Source organism: Rhea americana, unplaced genomic scaffold (assembly GCF_003343005.1).
Source record: "Rhea americana isolate MKP2758 unplaced genomic scaffold, rheAme1 scaffold_262, whole genome shotgun sequence".
Taxonomy (NCBI): Eukaryota; Metazoa; Chordata; class Aves; order Rheiformes; family Rheidae; genus Rhea; species Rhea americana.
The window spans coordinates 574,700-587,695 of record NW_028186382.1 but is presented as its reverse complement, the minus strand read 5'-3'; the positions used below and the strand labels follow the sequence as shown (position 1 = coordinate 587,695).

Sequence of the window (12,996 nt, the reverse complement as noted above, 5' to 3'; positions counted from 1 at the left end):
TAGGCTCTGATTCCTAGGAAACAAAGTTGCTGGCAGCAATAGCAACATGCTATTTGAAAGCATGCAGTGCTCATGGCTTATTTTTTTAGCTCTCTTGCAGTCTTAGGCTAGTGAAGGTGAAGATCATTTGTTATTGCTATGTCTCCAGGTGTGACTTCTAGAAAACACATTATGTGCTTGACACACAAGTCCCTCATTTTGGACAGGAGGCGCAGATGGAAAGCAGTCCTTCTGGATGCAGAATCTGCAACCTATGGTAAGGGCTTGTGGGCAGGACGTTTCCAGTGGCCAGGCATGTGGCCAGAGGGACATATCTGACAGTTAAGGCTCACTAAGGCTATCATGAGTCAGGAGGTGATCTTTTATCATGATGTCCATTTTACTGAATATCTGAACCTAGCTCAAATGGCTTTAACTGACTGTCCCAACCAGAGTCACTCCTTTGAAAGCTCTTGTAGGATCTGCACAGAAGGTGGACTGTTCCCACAAATATCATCTATGGATTCCCACGTCCACTTGCTGGCCTCATGGAGGCCAAACATGGTTCTCCTCAAAGGGTAAGGGAAGCGGGCAAAATTGTGTCTGCATGGACAGTCCTAAGTAAGGAAGCAGTAGGCTGCACCAAGCTTTTGAAAATTGCACCTTGTCCATTCCCTAGATTGTGRGAAGGATACCTAAACCTGCCCTTGTCTGACTCTATCCCTCTGTGCCTAACCAGCTGTGTGAAAAAAAAAAAAAAAAAAAAAAAAAAAAAAAGATAATTTTTCACTTGCCACACATGAAAATTTGCTACTTGCAAATGTCATTGATCAAACTGGTCAGTCAGATTTTTCTGTCAAATTATTATTGTTGGAAAAGGTTTGATTTCTTCACTTTTGACCAATTCCTTGAGCCTTTTTTTCTCTCCGCATTTCAAAAATGTCCATTAAGTTCTGCTCTTTGGCTCAGGATGAACTGCAGTTAAATATTCACATGGTAAAAAAAAANAAAAAAAAAAAAAAAAAATGATCAGCCAAATAAAGCATTGTAAAAATTACAATCTAAAATGATTTGAATGGTCTATTTCTATGTTGTTTGCAGAAAATATGTTTTACATATTTTCTATGTAAAAATAGGGAAATTTTGACTTCTTGTCCTGAATTAAGGAAGGGTAATAATAATTATTAATTATTCTTTGTTACTATGCATTAATAGTATTATTAGTATATTCTTGCCGGAAGGAAAAATCTTTCTGAACAGCTGTTGATGTAAATTTTGCAATGACTGTCACATTTCCTTTGCTCCCCCAGATCTCAATAAAACTATGCCAAATTTAATAGCTCTCATAATGCTAAAGAAGAATGTAAAAGAGCAGGTGCCTCAATATAGCAGGGTAAGAGTCTGTAGCAGAAAGACACAATGCACTGCAAGAAGCAAATGAAGAAATGTTTCAGGCATGTTGCTTATTTGTGTGAAGAATTGAAAAAGAAGACTGTTCTGTCATTGTCCCCTGGCCAGTCCCAGATGATCAGGCACTGGAGAGCCACTACAGTTTGGACTCCACAAAACTGCTGATGGCAAGAAAAGAGAGCAACTTGAATAAATACGGAGGCCTTATTCAGGGCAGCTATTCAAGGAACATTTGCTACACAGTGGAGTCCAAACTGTACACAGCTTCTAGGCTCTGTGAAGACAATAGCACAGCTCCAACTGAGCTTAACTGCTGCAGGATCACCTTTCACATTCATACAATTCTCAATGGTCTGCAATACTGATATGCACATTAAATAAGATGCATTTAACAGGATGTATAGAAGGGCCACTTGAACCCAAAAGGTAGCTGAGCTCATCATCCAAGATAATAGACATACAAAACCCAATGAACTAGCCCTGGCTGGTTCAGAAGATATGGAATAGGATGTGGAGATTTTCACCTCTAGTTCAAAAGTAGCTCTTTAGCCCACAGTTTCTCAGCATCGTCTGAATACCACTAGCAGCTCATGGTTACAGATATCTCCTGAAAGGGTCAGTTCCCTTGCCTTCCATGAGTGTATACCATGGGACACAACAAGCATAGAAGATCCTTGTAAATAGGCTGCTGTGTTCAGGGCTGTATCGTATACTCCATGAGAATTTCAAGCTAGGGAAAGAAAAAGATGAAGAGTTGCATACTGTTTTATTGGATGGCCTAAGGGAGTGGGTATTTGGTGGTATGATTCCTTGAAGTGTCTAGAAAAGGTAAATGGGCTCAAGTATGTTGGGTGTATTTGAGGGTCAAATGTTAAATTTCTCATAGCAGAACTCAATTTTGGAGTGCTGGCAAAATGCCAGAGACAGTCCCATGTTCAACTTAGTTTCACATTCTGAGTATCATGGGGATCAAATCTTGATTGAATATTTTGCAGTGCTACTGCTGCTATTCAGAAGTCTCATACTATTGCTTTTTTGGACAGAATTCCTCTGCCTGAATTTCGGCCATATGAAAATTTAAGATGTCCAGACAAAGGCAGCTGAGAGACCTCCAGAAAGTGTTTCATCTCATACTAAGAAAGATGAGCTAAATTGTCATTTAGAAACATCAGTCCTTCTCTACTGATGTCAGGTTGAGTCTAAACACTTCACTCAGACTAGACCCCTAATTTTCAGGTAGCTACATATTAAGAAAGAGAAATCCCACTGTAAATATTTTTGATCATGAATTCAGGTACCTAGAACTAGCTGCTGCAGCCCTCGTTACTCACTTCAAAGAGCGTTTTAATGTTCAGAGAAGTTGCAACTCCCCTTAACAAAACTACTAATATATGCATGCCAAAGTGACATATTTGTCGCTGTGCAATGTACACCTTCTCCTGACTGCACCAGTAAAGTCAGTGAGAATGGCGCAAATTCTAACACCTTAGGGTAGTTGAGCCATAGGCATGAGTAAGCTGTGCTGCAGGGAGGACCATGGCTAATGGATCAGCCTGATGTTCACCCCTTCAAAAGGTAGTCTGGGAAAGCATAGGGAAGCTGGAAATGTGACTAACTCCTCAGAATGCTCTTTCCCCTTTTCTGCAGAAATCTGAGGGAAACAATACACATGGGGAACAAAAGCAAGTGGGCTTCTAGGAAATTAACACTTTTTTTAAAAAAAAAATATGATTTGCAAATATTGAATAATTTAAAAGTGTTTTTTGGTTGTTTATTAATCTTTCCTTGTTTTTCTCATTTTGTCTGAAATCTTCCAGACTTCTGACCTCATTCCCTAGTGTAACACAATGCTGAGAGACAAAATCCAGAGAATCTGTTTACCTCTTAGTACCTGCACATCTTCTAAGCATCACCTACCCTAAATGCTGGGGCAGTTGCTCTATAAAGCTCTTTAAGAGTTGTTGGCAGAGAAAGTTGGCAGAGAAGGACTGCAACAATGACACTTGGCTTTGTTTCTATGTTTGGCTAAGAAGATCCCAACCATAGATGATGCTTGCCAACACCTAACTGGGAAAAAGAGCATTACTGCTGTGACACACATGTTAGCACAACCCTATGGGGCCTGACATCAGGCAATAACAGCTTARAGCAGCCCTAAAACTTCTCTAAGTAGCGCCAAGAACTCAACAGGATCCAGGATCAAGGATAGGCCTACACAGAGATCAGATGCTATTAACTTTCCCAAGGATTAGACTCAGCTGGACACAACAAAGTCATATCTCTTCTACATCCCAGCCCAGTTCAAAGGCCTTGCATCTTGRTTTTGTGTGTTGTGTGTGTTCCTTCTGCAAACTCTGAAATTTGCTTTATCCAAACTCACAGCTTCCCTACCATTATGGTGAAAAAATGGTCTGATTTGTAAGGCCTCTCTGAGTAAAATAGTCTGGAGAAAGGTTGAGAAATTTTTCCTGTGAACAAGAGCTTCGGTCTCTCTAATTTACTAATATTGTTGAGTCAATTCTGTATGTGTGTGGTTCAATAGTTTTCTGGGTTTGTGCTGAAAACGTTCAGTACATCTGATGCAGACCACACTTCTCCCATCAAAATTCCACATAGTCTGTTTGCAGAGTGAGGATGACAGGAGAGATTGCATCATATCCAAGTTTCATTTGCAACTAGCATGTATAGAATTTACTTCAGATTAAAGACTAAATTATGCAAGCACACTCCAAAACAGGACATGCCTTCTGGAACAGTTCCAAATCTATTTCGAGCTCTTCCCTGGTGATGAAACTGCATTGTCCATAGTCTAGATGAACTGTATTGAACAGGGATGGATACAGTGGCATACAGGCAAAAGCTGAGCTGTTGTTTATTCTTCAGAATTTGAAAGACCAGAAGGAATGAATTGCTGGAGTATAATAATAAAAGGCCAGCTGCCAATTTAGAAAATATCTGTAACAAATCAAGTACGAACCACTTCAGGGAAATAAATCATCTGATAATCCAGCTGTCTTTGTTACTCCAGAGTGCCAGGGATAACATGTACAGAAAGAATCTCCTATGCTTATGGACAGCTGCAAACAATGAAATCCAGTCCTGGAAGATGATTACAGGATGACAGCAGGTAGTGAACAAGAAGAATGCTCTAAAACTTTTTATTTTTCTGATAAACAGTTCTCAAAAGGATACTGAAAAGGCTGATAGCATCACACTGTGCCAGGAGTGTTAGAATCTCCTTTGTATGCTGAGAAGCAAGATTGCAAGGTGGGAAGCAGTGGAAATAGGCGAGGGCTGACTCTAATCAGGAATAGCAAAGTGGGAAAAATGTGTGGATCGATATGTCGTTCCTGGCTCAAGATTTTCTTGTGGCTCTTTCTCAGTCTCTGATTCCAAAGCATTTAAAGAGTCTGTGCGCAGAAGGGCCTACCAATGTCCTTCATGACCAATGTCTCAAAAGCAGGGGTTGCTGGTGAGACAAGGCTGACTCCCATGTTATGGGGTTGAGAAATACAAGTCAAACTCTTCATTGTTATCTCCTCCCCTAAGCGCTCCTCTGAATCTGTATCATTGCCTCTTTCACAAACTGCAGCAACAGATTTCCTGTATTGGTGAAGTCATGAAACATTTCAGCACCTTGCTRTTTTGCAGAGAGACAAATCTGCAGACAGTTTATCCACCATCAGCTCTCACCACAAATCTTCTCTTTTATTGGGAAAGTCATTTTATGGGAAGTGTGATGTTCATATGATCAGCTCAAATCCTTCCACTTTCCTCAATAATTAACTACTGCCTTTTGGAGACCAGAAACTCTAAAATACGCCAGTTTAAAATCCAGCATTTCTTATTTCCAGTCTATAATTTAATAATAAAAAACATCCAGAGAGATTGAACATCCAAGTATCTCCTCAAGCAACAGGAGCAGAAATGATTGTACTATGTGGAAGGAACTTGTGTCCACCTTGGTTCCTGTTAACACAGAACTGTCTTTTCAGTCAGACAAATAGTGACAGTGCAGACCTTCAAAGTACCTTACTTTGGGTAGTACTTTACTGTCCTTCATACACATCTTTGTTTTTTCATACACACCTTGTTTTTAACAGCTGGTATGTTGGGACTCATTAGAAAGAGAAATCATTTTACCATCTGCAAGTAAAGAATTATGACTTTAATGATATTTAAAAGAAGGAGGGGTCTCTTCTGAGAAAAGGCTCATAATGATATGAAGTACTTATATCTGTTTTGCTTGGCATATAAAATCTTGAAGGAATTCATCTTTGAGCTGCCCCTCTGTTCATCAGTTATCATAACAGTCTGGTTTGAAGGTAGACTTTTCCTAACAGGGCTAGGAACTGATCTAGCTAGATCAGTTCATCTTCTGAAGATACTTGATATGCTACCATGTACATCCTTCATTAGGAATAATGGTGCCTAACCATCACACCTGTGTATGGCAAGAATTCAGGTAATTCTTGCTTAGAAATCATTCTGATTTGTAAAGTCTTGATCAGAATTCAAATTTTTCCCCAAAGAAATAGCTTTTAAATCAGTGCTTTGGGTTCAGCACTTTGCTTAAAGATAGGCCATGGCATCTAGATCCATACTTTGATCCACACACTCCTGCAAGCTCAAAGGACATATGGATTAGATCTAAGGCTCAGTCCTCCCCAGCATGGAAGGACTGGAACTACTAGGGCTTCATGCAGTTGCAGTTACCCTAGAATAGTGGCTGTGTGATTGATCAGACAGAGCTTCTGTATATCCCTATAGCCAACACTGGAAGGATACAGCAAGATAAACCTACAGAGCCACTCAGAAGTCAAAGACAAACAAAACTATTCTAAAACACAAGTCTCTAGTATTCTGGGCTTCTCTTACTTTTCATACATGGGAAATATAGAGGACCATAGAATCTGATTTCTGTCCTACCCTATACTTCCTATGGCTGAAGAGGCAAGCCAGGGACAACTGGGAGACGCTGTTCATCCCATGTCCTTTTCTAAGACACTAGATCCTGCACTAGAAAGTAAGAGTTTAGGAGCTCACCAGAATGCATTTCCATTTGGCCCTTTTATAGATGGGTAGAGCTATCAGGGAAGCAGTTATTTAGGAGAGTTGTTGGAGTTTGCTATTGCTTTCTGCCAAAATAAAGGAGTGCAAAGCGCAAACAAAGTACTGGAAGAAAGGTGCTAAGCTTAACCCAGCCCACAGCCCTGCCAGGAGAGGTAGTGGTTCAGTTCAGATACATCCTACAAGGCCTGAGAAGCTGAACTGCCTACTGAACATCACACCACACAGTGGTAGTGGGATTGGTTGATATCTACAGCAGTATATGCCTTTTGCAGTACCTCTCCACAGAGAGGTGTTCGGGCCAGGCAGGAAGCAATCACTCAACTCTGGGCTTCTATAATACGGACACAGTGATGCCTGGATCCCCAGGTGACCTCAGGTGTGGACTGCATTCATTCAGTGAAACTCCTGAGCTCATTAGCCTGGCTGGGTGCTGCCTCACATGGCTTCAGTGGCTGGGTCCAAACAGGCACTTCCACAGCTCAGAGCAGCACCTCATATGGCTGCAGTAGCTCACCCTGCACAAGCTCAGGGATAGGAACAGGTGTGTTGGCCTACGTACATATGTCTCCAGCACTAGCAATCAAAATTTGCTTTTCATTCACATCCCACATCAAGTGTTGAGGGTGAGCCATGAGAGGCTAATGGGCTTTTTAGTTGTGACAGGTTTGAACCAAAGGTGAAAGGCCCTCACATCCTTGTCCACATTGCCCAGACTGTGCAGCCCCACTTTAAACTCTCCAATAAACTGTGTTTTAAGGATGTCTTAATATGTATCCATCCTCTTTTTTGGCAGGCTCTTGCAGGCATTTGAAAGGGGCCTTAAACAACCCATTGCCTGCCACTGAGGAAAGCCTGGAGTAATGAACAACTGCTAAATCCAGTCCAGGGCCCACGAAGTGGAGAAAGAAGAGGTAAAAGGCAGGCCTCAGCAAGGAACCCCTTAAGCTTATAGAGGAGGAAGGTGGATGTGCACCACAGAAAACCCCTCTGCTCTGAGAGGAGACATGTCGGCTGGAAACAGGTAGCTTTGAACCAGCTTGGGGAGAACAAGAGGAAAATGCAGGTTCACGATCTCCTCTGATGCTGCAGAGGAGAAAGGAAAGAGAGAGAGAGGAAACAGCAAGGACAAACATGTTCTCAGAAAAAAGGTCAGGAAAAGTGAACTGTGACATTCACACAAAAAAGAACCTATGAATCCTTCTTCCCCCACCCCGACCCTCTGGATTCCTTCTCTAAACCTGCATAGCTCTAACTGCAAATGCTAGAATTTCAGAGCCAGCCTCCTCCTGCAATTGCACAGAGATCTCCTCTCACCCAACCAGGTAATTTGCATGTTGACAGCAAGAGCTACACTCACTTACTTGCAAGACAGCTGATTAATCCCTTCGATGTAGTAGCATACCCCACCATTGACACAATAGGACTTGGCTGTTTCGTTGCATTTTCTAGCATGCCCAGACCAGGAGGAGAGAGTCGTAGTTACTGCAGGAAAAAAGAAAGACAAAAAGAAAACAAAAAACATACACACACATATACACAAAAAGGATACATTGTTACTTCCTCTGTTGGGCAATTCTGGTTTCTTAGATGACTTTGAGGTAGTTCATTTGCCAAAGTAAAAGCCCTCAAGCAGCAAACCTTAATCTGTGCCTTYAGACCAGCATTCAACTCTCCAGGACCTGAGACTAGACCTCTTTGTGCCCAATAAAGGTAGGTAAGCAAGTGAGGAGTTCAGAGCACACCCTCCTCCAAGTAATCAGCATGTCAGGACAAAATAATTGCTTTGGCATTTATGTATGGAAAAGTACCCCTTTCCCAGCTCACCTTGTCCTCCCCTTACACATTTTTGAAATTTTCATTGATAGGCAGGCAGGAGTTAGAAAGCCTAGAAGGTGTGTTGCAGAGTCACAGAATTACTATGGCATGCTGCTAAGACTTGATTTGCATCATGATATTGGATCAAGATCCAGCAACATTGAAGGGGACATTTCAATGTTAGGAAGATGCTCCATGGCTCTGAGAGGAAAGTTTTTCAGAAGCAAATGCCCTCAATTTGTCCCAAGAACAGGTCCAGCACAACCAGGAACAGCATCGTCTCTCCCTACCCTATTTCTGAGTATTTTTCTGTCATGCTCTAATGGGGCTACCTGAAAAGATGAAAGAGGAACTCAGCATTTGAATACAGTCAGCTCTGGTCTATGCTAAGAGGAAGGCAGCCAATATGATTGACACTTCCTAGGATTCAGATGCTTTTTCAAATTTAAATTTCTTTCAGAAGAAAAGCTTTCTAGGTACATAAAGTGGAAATTAAACTGTCAGCCTTCTGCACAGTTTCACTGTAATACTTGTCTCTGAGTGACTCGGTCAAACCTACAGCCGAAAACAAAGGGTTTCCATATGCAAGACAAAGGCTTCTAGGAAGGGAAACATCTTTGGTTAGAGTAACTGATAGAGCTTACAAAAACAGACCAGCTTTCAGGATCGCAAATCCAGCTTCACATCAACAAAAGAAGAGCTGGGTGCTCAAAAGCATCTGCTTTTTCCAGCTGAATACTTGATCTCATTGAAGATATTCCCCCTTCCTGATCTACCAATCTTGTTTATGTCYTGACATAGTTACATCTCCAGATATGTGACTACCACATATTTTCCGGCATCTTTTATGCTGTGCTAGCAGTTTCTAAGGAGGGGACCTCCTCTAGCATATTTTCAAAAAAATGAACAAAGCTCAGTGAAAGGTTAGTGACTTCAGACTGACTGTTGAACATCTGCCATGCAGTAATAGACCTATCACAGGGTAGGATGAAGGGCTCCGCATGGGACAACCATCTTCCCTACTGGTTAGAACACTAGGAATAAAACAGAGACCATCTTGAACAGGAGTCAAAGGAAAAAGCTGAGCCAGAACTAGGCAGGACACAATCAGAACCACAAGGGAGGAAATGAGGTGTGTCAGAGCCTGCTTTGGAGAGAGCTGGGCTGCTTCCCACACCTCAGGTAGGCCCTGTGCCCATCTTGCTGCTGCAGCAGGCTCAGAAGCTGTGGTGAGTACCAGCTGTGCTGTGTTAGACTGCAGTCTCACCACAAGAGCCAAATTTTCCATTCTCATACTCCATCTCCTAGCCCAAGCCCTGCCAGGTAAGTCATGGCAACCATAGGCAAAGGAGGGTTCCCAACAACAGGCACATCCCAGCACCCTATGAAGCCCCTCATGTTAAGGTGATGCATGACATATGAACAACCAAAAGATTGTTCTGACTCTCTTGCTTTAAGAGTATCTCTGACTGCATGAAATCCCTCTCTCCCTGAATAAGCAATTTCATAGAATCATAGAATCAGTAAGGTTGGAAGACACCTCTGGAGATCATGTAGTCCAACCCCCCTGCTCAGCAGGATGACCAAGAGCATGTTAGACAGGGTTGCATCCAGGCGGGCCTTGAATATCTCCAGAGAAGGAGACTCCAGAACCTCTCCAATTYGTTCATCCTGTGCACAGCAGCAGTAACCTATACTGATACTGGCATGCAGTTCAAGATAGAATTAAGTCTACTTTTTATTTTGCTTCATCTAATGCATTATCCAATCCCATAAGAAAGACAATACCGCCCTCTGTCCGTGACAAAGCCRAGGATATGCGCTCAACAGAGTAAAGTCTTCAGCAGAGACTGAAATGCAGATGATACTGTGATGAAAAATGGCAGCTGTCCTCATAGGTCATATAACACCAGGTATCTGAGAGCAGTATGTGCAGAGCAGCGCACACCTACTACAGTGAACCCTGTCTTTTAGGASAGTAAGATGATTTGATTGCACCACCAAAAGAGATCCTTGTGAAAAAAAAAGCTCAATGTTTCAATACGAAAACTCCCAAATTTCTGCAGGGAAATTCAGTTCCTCCTTCCAATTAAGGTTAATGGGAAGTAGAAGCCAAAATCATCATCATCAATTGGTAACCAGTTTGTACTATTTATACCTCTGCAGTATAGAGGCACATTACTCTTAAGGCCAGGGGAGAGGGACTGGTTCAGGACAGAGGGGCTTTAGGTGTGTGGTAGCACTTGGAGTTTCTTTGCATGTATTCACCTTTATTATTGCTTGATCCAGCCATATAAACCAAGACTTAATGCCAACTGACATTTAAAAACTGAGCATGAAAATAAAATCCAGTTTGGCAGCATGCATTTCTATCCCAGAACACAGTCAGAGCCAGGCTTTGCTTGGTTTTCAGCATGTACTTTTATGGGAAACATAGGATGCAGGTCATGGAGGCTGCCAGGCTAGTACAAGCTACCTGCTTTGTTCTGGAGCTCCCTTTGGGCTCCTCTGGGCCAGTTTGTGAAGGCAGAAGCAGCAGCAGAGTACTGAATGGTCTGCCAAGGAAGTATAAAAATGGCAAGGGAGCAGGTACAATAGGAAATCAACAATGGCCCCTTTGAGCAGTCCCGGAGTACCGCTTGGCTGGCACACAGTTTGGAAGCTGCAGAAAGTCACCCATGGGGTGGCGTTTGGTCTGGGTTGCTTGCTGGTCTTTATTAAAGTGCATTAAAACTGTACAATGGATGGATCTCTGTTAACGCTCTAAGAGTCCATTCTGATCAAGAAGCACTGGCACTTTAGGAACCAAAGTACCAGTGCAAAAAGAAAGGTACACAGAAAAAGCAGAAGCACAGCCTGCAGAAAGCCATCCCCCCCTTCAAACAGGTAATTTATCAATTGCTAGAAAGCAATGATCTGTGGCATCCATCTGGAAAATTCTCTCTCTGGAAAATAAATCATAAATCCTACAGGAAGAGAATGTACTGTTGAGTGGGTCTTCCAGACAGGAAGGGAAGAGGGTGAAGGACAGTGAGGGAGGAATGCAGACAGAGCCAGGAACCTTCCAATAGAAAACACCTCAGATAAAAATGTACCCTTTTTGCCAGAAAAGATGGATTGCACTGCTGTGCAATGATGTGATACCAGACTGGATTACAGTATTGATGAGCCAGAGATTCCGTGGGATTCTCACAGAATCACACAATCACAGAATGACTGAGGTTGGAAGGGAGCTCTGGAGATCATCTAGTCCAACCTCCCTGCTCAAGCAGGGTCACCTGGAGCATGTTAGACAGGGTTGCATCCAGGCAGGTTTTTCAGTATCTCCAGGGAAGGAGGCTCCACAACCTCTCTGAGCAACCTGTTCCAGTGCTCTGTCATTCATAYAGTAAAGAAGTTCTTTCGTACAGTCAGGTGGAACTTCCTGTGTTTCAGTTTGTGCCCATTGCTTCTTGTCCTGTCACTTGGCACTACTGAAAAGAATTTGGCCTCATCCTCTTGATATCCTCTCTTAAGATATTTCTATATATTTATAAGATCCCCCCTCCAGCTTTTCTTCTCCAGGCTAAACAGGCCCAGCTCTCACAGCCTTTCCTCATAGGGCAGGTGCCCCAGTCCTCTAATCATTTCCATAGCCTTACACTGGACTCTCTCCAGGTTTCATTACTGAGGAGCCCTGAATAGTCTCCCAGGAACCCTTTTAATCATCTGATTAAAATATTTCATTTAATCAAATAAGAAAACCTGACTTGAATGAGACTTGGGATGTGAATGTTGTGTACTTCTGAAAACAGAGCTGTCAGCAGATCTATTTCTGACAGAAAAATGCATGGCTGATCAGTTCTCCTAGGAATATGTTGTTAACGTAGTTATCTTTTAAATCCTGTTTTCTGCAAGGACAGTGTCTTTTCTCCTGAAGAAGCACAATGTATTTTAAAACTGAATCAATATACCTACAGCCAATTTGTTAGTATCAAAGAYGTAGCAAAAGCTGAGAAAAAGAGGCAGTCAGCCCAAACCCCGTTTGAGAAAAGGATGTCATGAAATATAGGCCATTAAAGAACAAAAGTCAAGCTGAACTGGTCAAATCAAAGCTTGTCTTGCCTCTGAGAGTGGCCAATATCGAATGTCTAAAGAAGGGTATAAGATCAGGGTGAGCATACAATGATAATTTTCTTATACCATCTAGGAGGAGCAACTCAGAGACTGCCTAAGTCAGCCAGAGTGGCTTTATATTTAATAGTCTTTGATGGATTGCTCTTCCATGGATGTATCTAGGTGCTGTTTGAATGAATGCAATCTTCTAAAATCCATAATATCTGCGACAAAGTTTCAATGTTATACAGACAGCGTGTAGGCATGTCTCCTTTTGCTTCTTCTTCTTCTTCTCTCTCTCTCTCTTTTTTTTTTTTTTTTTTTTTTTTTTGACCTATCCTTTCCTAGGTTCTGCATCAGAAAGAGGATTATTCCTCAGTCATTTTGTCTATTTTTTTTTCTCATTGTGGCATTACAGCCACAGTCTGCCATCTCTGTCCAGGCTGGAGAATACTGATCTGTTTGTTAATTTTTATCATATAGAGCCTGATCACTGCTGCAATCCTTTTTTGGGCCATCTGGGTTTACTATTTCCTTTTGGAGATGGTGAGACAGAACTGTGGGCAGATCTCAAGGTACAGGCCAGGGATGCACCAGGGTCTTTATATCACTCTATTTTGCTCT

At 42.1% G+C, this 12,996-nt stretch overlaps 1 protein-coding gene across 1 annotated transcript in view; it reads right to left on the bottom strand.

The window, feature by feature from the left end:
• Positions 1–12,996, bottom strand: part of NRG2 (neuregulin 2) — a 94,594-nt gene that overhangs the window by 29,081 nt on the left and 52,517 nt on the right. Inside the window, exon 5 of the mRNA XM_085307750.1 lies at positions 7,824–7,944. Coding sequence (XP_085163876.1) covers positions 7,824–7,944 — 121 coding nt within the window. The remainder of the gene's footprint in view (positions 1–7,823; positions 7,945–12,996) is intronic.